This window comes from Periplaneta americana, chromosome 2 (assembly GCF_040183065.1).
Source record: "Periplaneta americana isolate PAMFEO1 chromosome 2, P.americana_PAMFEO1_priV1, whole genome shotgun sequence".
NCBI classification, from domain to species: Eukaryota; Metazoa; Arthropoda; class Insecta; order Blattodea; family Blattidae; genus Periplaneta; species Periplaneta americana.
The window spans coordinates 138,554,223-138,571,183 of record NC_091118.1 but is presented as its reverse complement, the minus strand read 5'-3'; the positions used below and the strand labels follow the sequence as shown (position 1 = coordinate 138,571,183).

The window sequence follows — 16,961 nt, the reverse complement described above, 5'->3', positions numbered from 1 at the left end:
AAAGTTTCAATAAAAATATCCACATAGGCGTTCCATTGTGTGGGGAAGCGTCAGCGAGAAAACTATTCTGGTTGCTCCTGAACCATTTCTGCATTGTGGCCTTCACTTCATCTGTAGTCCCACTCCTTTAGATCTTTTTTAGATCTTCCTTTCAGAGTCCGAACAAATTAAAATCACGTCGTGACAATATGGAATATAAGATAGATGGTCCAGAGCCTTCGTACTGTTAAGAATTGAATCACCACCCTCCAGCCACCTTTAGACAGAATTGGAATGACACTGGATATATTATTACCTCAGTAGGCACGTGATATACAGAATGATTAAAAAGTCCTGCGACATAGGCAAACTCTGTTGTTAGTACAGGTAGCGAAAAATGGAAAGAGGGAAAAGTGTCAGAAATAGGTAGTTTTCAATCTAATGTGCTTGAATTCTCAATGTTGAAGCTGTACACTAGTACAACACACCAATCCGAATGCTGCCAAATAGTGGATTTTCCGCTAGTTCTAGTGAATTTTAGATACGTATTATTTAACGGAGAAAAATAGTCGACATGCAGAGATTAGCGATTATTTAACTTCTTGCAGTGCAAATAATAATTTCCTTACATTGATAACTTAATGATTCAGGGAAAATTAATTCTTGCCTGTGGCAACAGCGCATTTTCCGTCCTCAGACTCGTACAAGTGTACAATCTCAGCGGTGCATTCTACATTGAAAATTGAAGCATTTTAGATTAAAAACTACATATTTCTGACAACTTTTACCTTTTCCCATTTTTCGTTATCTGCACTAAGTTTGTCCTTGTCGCGGGGTTTTTGAATCACTCTGTATACGCCATGTATAATAGAGAATTTGGTACACCATGTATAATAGAGAATAAATTATGTTTCAATCCTCGTCAGTAGTTGCACGGAATCAATCCATAGTCCGATTTGATGGAAATGCGTCAGCTGATTAATTCACGATTTGGCCCTGCTTCTGCGAGAACAATTTTTCATGTTTTCTTTACAGATTTCTGTTGCATTTAAAAATTAAGGAATATTAATGTTACATTTAAGGAACAATAATTAGGAAGCGGTTATCTAATGAACTCGTTGCGTTGTATTTGTAGGTGATCTACGTCGCCAGAGATCCTAAGGATGTTGTAGTGTCATATTACCATCACCATCGGTTATGGAATGGTTATACTGGAACATTTGAAGACTTCTTCGAAGGCTTCCTGGCTGATGTGCGTAAGTATCATGTTTAACATAATATTATGGAGAAGTAACACATCAGCCTCCATCGTCATTATCATGGAGAAACGAAGTATGTAAATTGAACTGAGTTACGCAATAATAGACCAAGCGCCAAAAACCTGTTTCGAGATATTGGTCACTGAAATAAATGTTTTCTTTTTTAACACTTCATTCAAGAAGTATTATAACATTCATACTATTACAAAAAATAACACAAATAATACCCAAAAAGACTAACCGATTTTTAAAAAGGTACCAACAGTTGAATTAATATTTCAAAGCAAAATAAATGAATGAATTTTATACAATAAACGAATTTTTGCTTATAAATAGGAGCAAAATTCAGATATCGCATTCTTGATTTTTTCAGAGTTAAATTTAGCTTGCCAGCAATAGATTTGTGCAAATATCTCTTTTTTTTTTTTTCAAATTGTCGGTTGGTCTATTATTGCGAAACTCCGTCCAATTAAATATCAGCCATTATAATACATTTTTAATGCACATCTCCTCTTCTTCCTTCTCATAACAAAAACAATATCCATGATAATAATCACCAGTACAAACTTCACTGATTATTGTTAGGCCTATTGGCCACAAGAGCGCATTCCGTTTGGATCTAGAGCAAACTTATCATCTTGAGTAAATATTATTTTAATCCAAGGAAAAAATAAAGTTCAGACCAAATTTGAACTACCCACATATTTAAATTAAAATTCGTGCTTAGCAGATTAATGTGAATTAGTTACAATTCAATTATTTCTCATTTTATATCTTAATTCAAGTGGAAGATGTTACAATAATAGTTTAATAGATTTTTCATATATTCTGTTTCAGTCGTTTACAGTCCTTTCTGGGATCATGTTTTGGACTACTGGAAACTGAGAGACGAGCCACACATTCTTTTTAACACTTACGAGGAAATGAAAAGGGTAAGTTAAGAACTCTATTTTCATTATGGCCTCATAGAATATTTCGGGCACGCTCGATTAGCAGTACCAGCTGGAAGATCAGGCGTATTTCTGGTACTGAAAAAGGGACACTACAAAACTAGTTTTTGTGGATTGATCATAACTATGAGAGGGTACCTGGTGTCCCGTTAGCGGTTTGTGTTAGATAGTGACCGTTAGAGAGCTGTCTTTGTCTCTTCTTAGTAACTTGGGGCCGTATTCATAGACATTCTTAGCGCGGGCTTCCGGTGAATGATCAGCGAATTAACGTTTTTCGTATTCATAAACCAGTGTTAGCGATATGATATGATATGAATCCCGTACAAGTAGTCAGTCGATAGCCGGGGCTAGTTTAGCACGCTCGTAGCGCGGGCTAGCGAAATGTCTATGAATAGCACCCTTTAAGTTTATTTTTAAATACATTTCAGATTTACTGAAAACTTAACCAGAGAATATGCAATAAAAAACCTGTAAAGTGATATATTATACTACTATAGCCCACATAGTCTTCACTACTAACATTTCAACACTCCCTGCACATTCTCTAAATACTTCACATTAACTTAATTACTCTGACACTATTACTCACTGAACTTCCTCTCTAAATCACTGCACTTTCACTGTACTGCGCAAACACTGAAACTCTAAGAAACAAATATAGGCCTATAAAATGAAAGTTCTTTTTCGCAACTTATGAAGGTTTTTAAAAAGTGATTTGCATTGTGTAAAATGGAGTTAATCCTTTTCTGAAGAACGAGTCCGAGCACTACTGCGCCTTTATTTCGTTTATGGCGAGAAAGAATTTATGAGAGTGCATCTATTACTGATATCGAAAAGGAAAATGCTTTTACCCAAAGCTGGTATCTAAATTGGTCTTTATTTCACCGTCCATAGTAACATAAATATAGGCTTTATTCACAGCAGCGAATTAAAGTTTTTAACTCACAACAGTCAATTAAACATTGTTAAATCACTCTCTCCATGACAATCAACACATCAGCAACAATAAAATCCATACATTCATTCACTTATAACTTCTTCATAAAAAAACAAATTACAAAAAAAAAATGCCTACAGTTTGAAATTAAATTTAGATACCAATAATGAAATTCAGATACCAGTAATGTATAAAATAATGTGTAGCACACGACATTAAACCGTTTTTATGCGGTCGTGTAAATTATCACCCTCGGCTTCGTCCCAGGTGCTAAAGTTTCCACTCGTGCATAAAATTTAATTTTACTCTCTTAAATTATAAATACCGTTATAGAAATAAAGTGTATTATTTATAATTACAGTATTTAACGTTTATGATTTCGTAAATTTTTCAAGGTGATTCGATAGATTTCTTTGTTCATAAATTTCTCATCTAAAGAGATTTAGACTGGAAGCAGTCCTACATTATGTATGTAAATTACAAGCAATTTATCCCGACACAAACGTTCTGGAAGACATATTGTTTATGCTTTATATATTTTTTCACATGATTATAACTGGCTAAATAGTCCGCCGAGTTAGCTCTGTGGTAGCGTGTCTACCTCCAGACCTCGGTGAGGTCAGAAATTTTTCTCGTAAAATTTATACCTCGGGATTAGGAGAGATGGCGGTGCACAACTTCTAGGGCCGTATTCATAGACATTCTTAGCGCGGGCTTCCGGTGGATGATCAGCGTTTTTCGTATTCATAAACCAGTGTTAGCGATATGATATGATTTGAATTCTGTACTAGTAACCAGTGGATAGCCGGGGCTAGTTTAGCACGCTCGTAGCGCGTGCTGCGAAATGTCTATGAATAGCACCCCTAATCACTAGACTGTGCACCAATGTGCCTGAGTTAAATCCAAAATCTCTCCGCAGTGCATATGAAGAGAAGGCATATGTTGATAGTGATTCGTCCGTCGGATGGGGACGTTAAATCTGGTCGCCCCCTTGGTGCTAATCGACAGGAGTAGGCTACATGCCTGCACCGGGTTTCCCCTTTTTCCTTCCTCACCATCATCATCCTCACCCATTCCCAACACTATACGAACACTTAACATACACTCACCCTAGTACATGACACAACTCTTCACAGAGACACATCGTGCATAACGTGGCCCGCAGAAGTGGTGTGCAATTTGAAAATGGGTCACAGTTCTGCCATCTATTCGCAGCGTGCGGAACCCCAATCACGCGAAGTGAAGTGGGTTGGCATTAGACATACACACATAACTGTCTAAATTTTGTTGAGCCCGATGTTGTATAAAAAACTTCACAAAAATCAGTATTTTATTATATAGATACAATGTGTGTAAATTACAGTACCGGTATTGATTTACAGTAGTTATGTTGTTTACTACTAAAACGTACTATTTATTATGCTATTTGTATAATGCAACACTCAAATGAGTTAATATGAACCAAATCCGTTCAATAATTGCAATAAATATATTTAAACACACTGTAACGTATTTCGGTGTTCTTCCTGATTTAGCATATTTCCGCATTTCCCCTTAATTCCTATGAATGACTCGTTAGCTTGAAATGTATTATGTTTAGCCGTTTACGAGTCACCTCGTTCCGTTGATTCTGATTTTGACACCTATTTGTCTGGACTTGTTACGAATCGGTAATTTTATATGTATTTCTTTACTTCCGTCCCACACTGTAATATTGGGGCGAATTCAGACAGATTTATGTCTTGAAACTTGTCGTCTGACCCCTGTCGAACGAGGGGACCTGACGTGGAAATCTAGGCAACTCTTGAGGTATTATTATGATGTACCGAAGTACGAGTACATATATTTCCGTGCAGATATTCTGCGTCATCATATGATGAAAGATGAAAGAAATAATCCGGTGTGGCTTAGTGGATAGAGAGTCAGTACATAGAGCTGAAAACCCGGGTTCAAATCCCGGAGCCGGAGAGAATTTTTCTCTGTTCCACTCATCTTTCATCAACTCTTGAGGTAGCCAACCCAAGGGTGCGTCGACTCTAGATTCCTCCACTGAGTGTATGTGCATTCTAATAACTCTATATATTTATTTCTCACAACATCAAAATCTTCAAGACATTCAAGCCATTTGGTCAATATCCTTACCATGCTCGAGCAATCTGACGAACTGGAATGAGTAGTTATTTAATTTCTCAACAAGAAGACAGATTTTCGCGAACTCTCATGTCCTTTATCGTTGCATCTGAAGATGAGACAATACGAACAGCCAGAGACGGCGTGCGCCGGCGTGCCCAAAATCGTTTTCTTCATCCCTGGCGCTACAGCCCGTGAAGGGCCTAGACCGACCAGCCGGCTGCTGGTTTCACGCCCACATGCCGAAGCAGAGGTGGACGATCATCCAACCAGAATGGAGGTATCGTGTGGTTAGAATGATGATCCCCCCAGCTGTTATAGCTAGTATTCGCGACCGGATTTCGCTACCTATCGTAGCTCTCCAAGTGCATCACGATGCTGGGTGGGCACCAGTCCCATACACTGGCCGAAATTTCATGAGAAAATTTCTTCCCCCATGAGGGCTCCAAAATCGTTTTCTACATATCAGAAATGCTGGTTATACGGATATCTGTGATCATTAAAAAAATATATTTTACAACATTAAAATATTTTCTCTTTTGGCCTAGCTAACGCAACATGAACCTAAACTATTACGATAATTGTTACTGGAATACAGTAATCTGTTTGACCTATATAGTCGGTAATGTTTAATAGTATTGAAATCATGCTTTTTATTTCAACAACTTCCAGAATTATGCAACACTAATTCTAATAAAATGAAGTGAAGTCAACCCCTATGTATCTTGCAAACAGACAAGAGGGTATAAACAGAGATCACCTTGTTTCTACAAATTCTAGGACTTATCAATTTCATTTGTTCTCTTTTTATAATGTAAGTACCTCCATTAGCTGCGACTTGAACTATTTCTCCATGCTAAGAGTCATTAAGGAACTAACATAGAAAATACAATTAAGCCAACCGCTAATTGGAAAACTTTTGTAACGAATAATTGCAGTTGGAATGAATATTTTAGAGGACTTTAACAATTGTAATCTGTCCTACTCATTGTCTCGTATGATTAATGCAAATATTTCCACGGGTTTTCAAAGAGCATTTGTAACGACGTTCTGATGTTCTAACGAAAAACGCTAGAGTAGTCGTTATGAGCTGGATATTGAAATAAATTATACATATGTATGATTTGAGGCTTTCTCGGCGTTGGTTCGCTAATATGTTTTCGCGGGATATCAGCCGAGTTAAGATTTTGGAATGCTCCAAGCTTTCGACTGCTATCTCTGCAGCCATCTTCAGGGAAGTGATGTCCGAACAGAAAGTCGAAAGGTTATATAGATGTGGCTGTCTCAGGTGAAACGGGATTGGTTGGCGGATCGGCCAATCCGGGGCCGGGAATTGTCATCGCTCGTAAGCTCCGCCCCTCCCGGGATTACTGCGTGAAGTTTGGCGGGCGGCGAGCCCTGTTCCGCCGGTTGGAATCGGTTGCCGTCCTCGGTCCGTGATCTTCATGACCTTGATTGTAAGAGGGCCTGAGTTGGTCTAAGGCCGGTGTCCATGCCTGACTGAGCTGGAGTCCACTGTCTCTGTTAAAGTTGTTTTTCTCCAGCTTGATCTCTATGGCCTCCTTGATTGTACGATCCCAGTAGTGGCTTGATTTGTTAATGACCTTGGTGTGGTCAAACAGTATTTTATGCTCCTTTTCTATGCTGTGTTGCGCCACTGCAGATTTTTCCGGGTAATACAGCCTCAGGTTCCTCTTATGTTCTTTGATTCTGTCTTCTACTGTGCGGCCAGTCTGCCCTATGTATACTTCGCCACACTCGCATGGAGTCTTGTAAATCCCTGGAGTCCTTAAGCCCTGACTGTCTTTAACCTGACGTAGATGACTCCGGATTTTGCTCTGTGGTTTATGGATGGTTTTGATATTAACCTTCTGGAGGATTCTGCTTATTTTGTGTGACACGCTCCCGCAGAATGGAATGAAAGCTTTCTTTGTCGGTTCTTGCTTGCTGTCTAAGTCTATTGTGTTACATCTCGTGGTAACTTGTTTGAGGGCTTTGCTGATGTCTCTCCGGCTGTAGTTGTTTTGTTGTAGTGTTCTACGAAGATGGTCCATTTCTGCAGGCAAGTTGTTGATATCGGAAATGACTATGGCGCGATGTAGTAGACTAGTCAGGACGGACTTCTTCTGCGAAGGGTGGTGGAGGCTGAGTGCATTCAGGTACAGATCTGTGTGCGTCGGCTTTCTATACACGCCATGTCCGAGAGTACCATCTGCTTTCCTGTGTATGTGGATATCCAGGAACGGCAGTGAGCCCTCTGAGGATTGGCCGATCCGCCAACCAATCCCGTTTCACCTGAGACAGCCACATCTATATAACCTTTCGACTTTCTGTTCGGACATCACTTCCCTGAAGATGGCTGCAGAGATAGCAGTCGAAAGCTTGGAGCATTCCAAAATCTTAACTCGGCTGATATCCCGCGAAAACATATTAGCAAATTATACATACTTTCTTTTATTTATGGTACAGGCTTTAGAGGTACTAATTTACTTAAAATTGTCGGAAATGAATTGCGTGCAATCACAAATTATTATATCTTCCAGCATTATAACGCATTTACACCATACTTATTAATTAGATCGGAGAAGGTAATAAAATATTTAGAACAATGCTTTCTATCTGGATAATAAGTTTTCCTTCGGTATATTACTTAAGATGAGAAATACTTGATATTTACGGAATTGTATAAGACCTGTACTATGTTTGTAATTATCATTATTCAAAATTTAGAGTACCTGTATAACCGCTCTCCACTTTGAATAAGTCTACAGTATTTCTACAATATTAATGAATCATTGAGTCGATGATGGATGGATCGGTGGATGATTGATTGATTAAATATAGTGAGAGAGGAAGAATTGTCAATTAAATGGTAGGCCTACACCATCGCTGGGTAAAGAAGGATTCGTGAGGAAATGTAACCAGAATTATTTATGTAAAATTCAATACTGTTCACGAAAACCGTATATTGGAAATGGAAATATTAGTTTTTAATTAACATAAAACGATAATTCGTCATCTACTGCTTCCTTTAAGTAACAAATATTCATGTAATTAATATGAGAACAAGCGATGTAGTAAGATTGACTAGAGCAACAAAAGTAGACCATACATAGAGAAAGCTTACTCCGCAACTCTTTTCTTTCGTACATACTGTAATGTTATTAGAGTGCCAGGAAAATTAGCATTTTCTAATTTCCTGTAATTTTGGATATTCAAGATCTGATAACGAGAAGAATATAAAGTAACATGTAAATAACCCTTTAAAATAGTTGCAGATGTCGGCCTTCTGTGCCCGAGGTTGCGGGTTAGATCCCGATGCCCCTGCGGGACAAAATTTCGGCATACCAACGACGCTGATGTAACCTGGGCAGTTGTGAGCGTCGTTAAATAAAACATAATTTTAAATTTAGATGCGGATGTACTTTAACGGATTTAGTAGCCAATAATTTTTTAACTAATGGCGGGCACTTGACCTGCGACATTCACTCAAGCGTCCCCGTGTAGCGGGCGACGCGCCAAACTTTGTTCTTTCATCGCCATGAAGGCGTTGCCCTTGGTGCGCCATATAGGAGGCGAACTTTGTAACATAGTATGATGATAATTATTACTGGAGCAATGGTGGAATACACTTAAGTAAAACGGGAGTATCCATAGAAAACTTACCATCAAACATGGTACTTGTCCACCACAAATTTCAGTTGGACCCACCGGGATTCGAACCTAAGTTACGAACGTGGAAAGTTCACTCTCTAGCCGTTCGGCGAACTACAGGATGTCTATAAAGTCTGGAATCATACGAGAATCACTATTATTATATGACATTATCTCAGGATGTTGGGCGATGAAATAGTACCACAATTTCATGATATCGGCTATCCAGAGTGGTTTATGCAAGATGGAGCCCCACTTCATTATGCACGTTTCGTTCGGCACTGGCTGGATGAAATGTTTCCCGGACACTGCATTGGGAGAAGGGGACCTGTGAAATGGGCACCAAGGTCACCAGACCTAAACCCTATGGATTTTGCCATTTGGGGGATTGTGAAAGCTGAGGTGTATGCAGAAAAAAATCGGGATGTGGAGCATCTCTGTCAAAGAATTATTGCTGCATGTGCTGCTCTTAACCCACGTATATTGATGACAATTCAAAGAAATTTTGCAAAACAAATGAGGACGTGTGTTGAAAATGGTAGTAGACATGTGGAATGCATTATTTAATGATAATGTGTATGTATGTGTATTATGTCCTATGATTCCAGATTTTATGGACACCCTGCATGCGCCAAGTAAGCAATTTTACAATAAGCTTTAATAATAATTCATAAGTGTGGAACAATACATAAATACAGCATACATTCATAACTTGAGAGTACACGATTCTGGACATTTACGACGAAACTTACACTTGCACTTTTTGACACGTTTTACAGAGCTTTTATTATGCAAAACGTTTCTACTTGAAAAATTCTCTGCCTAATACTATGCCAAAACATCACGTCAAAATGACTGAAACTACTGTGTAATCACGCGCTGTTTCACCGAAAGGTGACTCAGTTTATGCAGGAGGAGGTGATGTGCGTCCCGATGTACGCCGTAGCTATTTGTTCTCAAATAATAATTGGATCTCTCTGCATAAAAGGGACTTATTTTCAAATATATTCAATCATTCGATATCACTGTTTAGAACTACATCAAAATTAAAAATTGAGACTATTCAAGATTTAAATAGAGAAAGATACAAGTTCGTCACCATAACATAAACTTCTTATTTTCCTCTTTTATCTCTCCTTCCTCATCCAAAAAGTGAACCACGGGTCTATTTAGATTATAGGTATATAAAAAAGTGAAAAGTGCAATTCCTTTTTTGGGTATCCTATATTTCGGAGTGTACTAATGAATTAATGAATTCATGATTATTATTATTATTATTATTATTATTTTATTATTATTATTATTATTATTATTATTATTATTATTACTTTGGGTAATTAGTTTCCATGTCAAGCCTTATTTTATCTCTGATAATTTTGTCTTTACGTTAAATGTTTTGAACCCCTCTTTTAAAAAAAAAATATCCCGTAACTTCTTTTAAAGACTCATTCTGCTGTTTCTACGATTATTTTTCATTCATCACATATATTGAGGGAGAAATTTTTCACAAACATTCAGGCATACTTGCAATCAAGCTATACATTTGAATTCATATTATATAAATTTTACTACAATCATTCAACGATGAAAGAGTAATGGAACGGAGAAAAACTCTCTCCGGCGCCGGGATTTGAACCCGGGTTTTCAGCTCTACGTGCTGATGCTTTATCCACTAAGCCACACCGGATACCCACCCCGGCGTCGGACAGAGTCGTCTCAGATTAAGTTCTAACTCTTGGGTTCCCTCTAATGGCCGCCCTCTGCACTACGTCATAGATGTCTATGAACGTAGGACTGAAGTCCACACATGTGCTGAGGTGCACTCGTTATGAGTGACTAGTTGGCCGGGATCCGACGGAATAAGCGCCGTCTTTCGCATATCATATATTAGTTCAATGTACCGAAGTACATATGATATTTCCATGCAGATATTCTGCGTCATCATACTTTCATCGTATGATAACGCAGAATATCTGCATGGAAATATCATATGTACTTCGGTACATTGAAATAATATACAATCATTCAAGTTATTAAGTAAATAATCTTCTCGTAGTCTCAAGAGTAGGCATAATATTTAGACTACTCTGTTATATCCTCATCCTGAACAAGAATCGCGAAACAAACTCTTTTTTATGAATAGTTTTCCTCTTTTCTGCTCTAGCCCTATTTTCTATGTCGTAATAATGTCAGACTTTAAAGAATGACATGAAGTTTCATTACATGTAAATTTCCTTACAGGGAATATAAACGATGTTGGAAAATGTAGAAAATATAGCATGCCATATTTATTTCTCTGTGACATGAAACATGGCCGTCCACTTTATATTTCTCAGCCATCGAAGATCTCCACTACATGTGAAATTCTGGTTAAATTCCTGTCAAATATAAGATTCTCAATTCCGTTGCTATCGTACATGTATACAGCATGAACACATTCCAGAAAGAGATGAAAAGATACTTCAATAATCTACGTACATTTGTGATTCCTTCATGTAACATTACTATTCATATCGTAGAAACGGTTTGTAATTCTCGTAATTAGAATTATTATATCAAATGATCACACCATTTTCTCATTATATTAAAATTACAACAACCTTGATCATCATTATTAGGGACCGTACTTTCTCTCACGAAGCTATAAGATTAAGTATTAACTTACTGAAGTTTTTATGTGGAAAACGCCAATGAACCAATTAATCAACCCACAAAACAATCGTCCAACCAATATATTTAAAAAGCAAATAATAAACCGAAAAATTAACCACTCTGGCAAGTGCTTCGCTTGCTAGATGCACTCTATCAATAAAATAATTAATAAAACTACAAAAAAATCGTCCAGATAATATATCACCAAACCAATCTATAAAACGCTAAATTAATCAATTAATCAACCCACTACATAATCGTCCAACCAATACAACAAGAAAGCAAACAATAAACGACAAATTAACTTCTCTGTCAATTAACCAATTAACGAACCACAAAATCATCATGAAAACAATACATCAACACCGATAAATTTACCAATTTCTCACTAGAACAATTAATTAACCCATAAAACAATCATCCAACCGATACGTCAGCAAAACAACCCAATAAACTGACAAATTAACCAACTCATCAATCAGCCAATTAATCATTCTATAAAATGTAAAAAACAATCGTCCAACAAATACAGCAACAAAGCAACAAATTAACCGACAAATTAACTAATAGCTCAATCAACCAATTTATCTACACACAATAAAATCGTCGATCCAATATATCAACAAACCAACCAATAATCCAAAAATCAAATTAATTAATCGAGAAATCAATGAAACAATCAATCAACTCTTCATTCAACATATGAATCACTCTACTATTAATTAAAGAGCCTATAAACTAATAGACAGATTAACCAATCAGATAATTAACCAGTAATGCAATTTACAAGGTATCACTGAATTTGTAGTGTCACTCCTATGACTCTAATATTCGTTGCGAATATACAAGAGGTTATTAAGTGAAATGATAGTGAGATGTTGTTTAGTCAACTGTCGGAAGACAGGTCTGAACCTCACAGGTGGTACGAACAAGGCACTACTTATGAGACAACTAGGCCTAGAGATACTGGGGTAGTGTGTCCCTTTTATTTCTCCCACCATTGCATACATCGCCGACTAGTTATAGGCCTATATTTCACTAATCAGATTTAAGCATGCATACAAACTTTTTCTTGTTCCTTTGACACATCGTCAAATGAAATGTACTGCCTGATACTATATGTAGGGTAAAGTTGCCTAATTCCGTGAAACCCCTAATCCCGTAAAACGTTTTAAAAATACAATATCAATTAAAGTTTTGCCGTTCGACCATAGCGCCAGACATCTTTCTCGAAACAGTGCATCTTTCGCCTACTTTTGAGACATCGGCGAACTTCCTAGCAAGATACCCAATCCCGTAACATTCAGTGAAAAAAAATGTATCACGGAATTAGGAGTAACACGGAATTAAGCAACTTTACTCTACATATCAACCAGAACCTCAATCAGAGGCAAGTGCGAAGTAATGGAAAAGAATTGGAATGATCATGGCAGGAGAAATATAAGATCTCAAGAGAAAGCTTATGCAAATAAACATATTTTAGTATCCGCTATTAAGTCTGGAGTTCAAGAGCTAATTTATCGCACTCTGTGTCAGTGAAATCACTGCTTTGCTAAACTATTCGCGATTAACTAACTCCAATCATCCTGATACTGCTGCTTAGCAAATTGAGGTCTCTTGGCTTTCGAAACAACTGAATGCTGATTCGCACATACTTCAGTCAAAGCGAAGAATGAATGTGAAATACTAAAGGAGATTAATGATTGCCGGTTGGCCACATCCCTCAATGAACAATAATCCTCTGGTGGGATATAGCGGAACTGCAAGAACCATCCACTTTCACCCACACCATCCATCACATGACCACAACCCCGAACATACCGCATAGCGCACACGCTGACGGCCCTATCTGTCTACTCTTCGCCACGACTCACAGATACTCCAGCCAACACGCATGCGTATTCGGGACAATTTAAATAACGTGTCATGTTTCAAGCAGGTAATATGTTGCACGTAGAATCCACGGAATGTCGTCCCCGTGATAAACTCCGTACATTGCGACATACGGCAAGGCAGATTGATGTACTTCTCTTTGTCACTGATATAGAAGTTTAAGGTGTGAGCTTCGAATACTCTTTCCATGAAATATGTCCGTAAGGAATGTAGACAAATATTTTTATAGCATTTAATTTTTAATGCCCGTACACTTAAGAATTATGAAATGTCACGTGTTCTCTTTTACTAGGCTGTGATACAGTTTTTGAGTTGCTAAATCATGTATGAAAATTTACATTTTATTAATCAGGCGTCTTGAAATTACGTATTTGCAGAAACCTATCTTATCGATCAAAAGCACCCTTGAAAGTTCTTACAAGGGAAAAGTAATCATATATTAGTGAGCTATTGGACCTGTCCTGAATTCAACTGTGATTTTTTTTAATACTTAAGAAGCAAGTGAAGTGATAGGTTTGGACGTAAATCCCGAAAAGACAAAGTATATGATCATGTCTCGTGACCAAAATATTGTACGAAATGGATACATAAAAATTGGAGAATCATCCTTCGAAGAGGTGGAAAAATTCAAATATCTTGAAGCAGCAGTAATAAATACAAATGACACTCAGGAGAAAATTAAACGCAGAATAAATATGGGAAATGCATATTACTAATCGGTTGAGAAGCTTTTGCCATCTAGTCTGCTGTTAAAAAATCTGAAAGTTAGAATTTATTAAAACAATTTATATTACCGGTTCTTCTGTATGGTTGTGAAACTTGGACTCTCACTTTGAAAGAGGAACAGAGGTTAAGGGTATTTGAGAATAAGGTGCTTAGGAAAATATTTTGGGGCTAAGAGGGATGAAGTTACAGAAGAATGGAGAAAGTTACATAACGCAGAACTGCATGCATTTTATTCTTCACCTGACATAATTAGGAACATTAAATCTAGACGTTTGAGATGGGCAGGGCATGTGGCACGTATGGGCGAATCCAGAAATGCATATAGAGTGTCAGTTTGGAGGCAGGAGTAAATAATACCTTTGGGGAGGCCGGGACGTAATATTAAAATGGATTTGAGGAAGGTGGGATATGATTGTAGAGACTGGATTAATCTTGCTCATGATAGGGCCCGATGGCGAGCTTATGTGAGGGCGGCAATGAACCTCCGGATTTCTTAAAAGCCATAAGTATTATTATTATTATTATTATTATTATTATTATTATTATATTAGAATGTTTGATTAATATTGAAATATGTTAAAAAAGGAACTGCATTATATTTTCTATTTGTGTTTATTGGATTTATGTTACCTCATCAGTCATAATTTTATTTGTATTTATTTCTATGATTAATATTAATATCGATAATATTACTATTTACCAAAGAGAACGTGTTTGTATGGAAGGCTAGTCAGGTTATAAAATAAATAAACATTATTTTCTTCAGTTCAAGGTTCCACGTTTTATTGATTGGTTTATCCACTTTCCGTAATAGTAAGTAATTCTCTGTGTTATTTTTAAATGCTTTAGGCAGCGCTTCATGGAGCCCGTTTCTTTCTATCTTCTTTTCCACTTAGCTGCAGCGTTTAACGTTTACCTCACGTGCTGATTTATTAGCCGTTAGTATTATAAATTATTTCATCAATTTTATTTCGTCTGTCATATATAACACTGAAGGTTAAATAGGCCTTCCATATAAAATAACTCCGCAAATAGCTGTAATCACGCAAATAAAATGTGCAACCGGCATTTTTCAATGAATAGAAACACTTTTTTTTCTCGTCAATTGGCAAACCGAAAGCGCTTTACAATGCCTTTAAAACACTCTTCGTTTCACTTTCAAAATAGATTCTAAAATCGACTTAATCTATCCAAATTTTAAATCTCCCGCCACAAATTTGTACTCCGTACTGTACTCGGATCAACCGAGTAATGACGTCACAGTACCTGCTACGAACCGAACCGCTCCGTCCCCAGCCCTACCTCAGAGACGTCCGTCTACTCGCAACAATCGAACATTCTTTAAAACGAATACTGAAGAAGTACTCAAGACGCAAGAGCTTTGCATACTGCTTACAACGCCTGGCGTTCAGTAGCAATACCTATATCATTTCCTTTTCTCCAAACCGCTTGTACAGGTCTCTACCGCAGGGATGTCAAAGCGCCTGCGCTGCGTGCTCATACTACAAGCAATACAAATGCAAAAAAGTTATTTTTTAGCAAGATAAAATACAATCATCGCTCTTAAAGAAATGTGCGGGTTCTTGAGAGCACGCAGTGCAGGCGCTTTGACATCCCGGTTCTACCGTGTGATAAGATATTTTCGGCCTTTCCCGCCAGTCGTCACTAATGCACAGAGTTTCTACGCACTGAGGCGTCGACGCCTCCTTGATGGGTAACTTGGAGTTAGTCTTACGAGTGGTGTGGGGTGGTAGGCGTACCATATTGGGAGGCGTACTGAACCGTGAGAGTTGTCTGAAACAACATGTCTTGTTCGTCTGTAGCCTCAAATTGTTCGAAAAAGTAAGTACAGAAGTTGATGCGGGCTGGCAAATCAGGATCTCTCAACTCATGCATGGGTAGAGCTTCATTACTTTTTATACTGCCCTATGACAGGAGCCATATGACAATCCAATCTCTCAACTAAGCTGACGTAATGATGTCCTTGGCCTCTCTGTCATACGTCCTCGTATTGTGTCCATGGTAATGTCTGTAAGTTTAGAACACCCAGTCCTCTTCTTTCTCCAGGTAAGTGAGCCAATCGCGCGAAAGAGAGCGATGTATCTATGACAAGCAAAATACGGTATCGTATTCAAACAATGAAAATATCTAGATAAATACCTTAGGCCTACATAATATCTACCTGCCCGATCGGTAAATAAGTAAAGGAAAGGCTAAAACCGTAAGAAATAGATAAATTTGATCATTAATAGATCACTGAAAAGGAGAATAAAGAAAGTCGTTATGAAGAAAGAATTTAGTATGACAATTACAAACGGATTACACACATCCAACTAACCTCTTAATTGTCCTTGTAATGTTTTCTCTGGGTACCTGCTGAAATTCTGAGTAAGAGAGGCGAAATTCATTCACACAGCGACCCACATCATAATGATATTCTCCCTGGATTATCCTTCCATATCGGAAATAATCTTCAACCATGAAAATACGGTGCTCGGTGGTGATTTCCATCTCGCTAGGAATGTAAAAAGTGATTGGCGATATTGGTCGTGTTAGTTCTTGAACTACTCGCTTAGTCGCAAAGTACTCTCGAAGACGTTCGTTCTCTCTCCCATACAGCCATACCAGCGAATAGGGATTATAAAGAATGGACACTGAGCGAATTTTCCTGTGTTTTGTTTCTCTGTGCGCCAGCGTATAGTTCCACTTTCAGGTGCTAGAGGTTAGTGTAATCGAGCATACGCTAAGATAATAATTGAGAATAGAGTTGAGACACAGGAT

The 16,961-nt window shown here is 37.7% G+C and overlaps 2 protein-coding genes across 2 annotated transcripts in view; one reads left to right on the top strand and one right to left on the bottom strand.

Annotated features, from left to right (window-relative positions):
• LOC138695185 (cholecystokinin receptor-like) overlaps window positions 1–16,961 on the bottom strand; it is a 663,775-nt gene that overhangs the window by 208,501 nt on the left and 438,313 nt on the right. The gene's annotated exons all lie outside the window — the stretch shown is intronic.
• The window catches only part of LOC138694617 (luciferin sulfotransferase-like), a 135,718-nt gene that overhangs the window by 110,531 nt on the left and 8,226 nt on the right, over window positions 1–16,961 (top strand). The window contains exons 5-6 of the mRNA XM_069818534.1: window positions 1,115–1,235; window positions 2,076–2,170. Of these exons, the coding sequence (XP_069674635.1) occupies window positions 1,115–1,235; window positions 2,076–2,170 (216 nt within the window). The remainder of the gene's footprint in view (window positions 1–1,114; window positions 1,236–2,075; window positions 2,171–16,961) is intronic.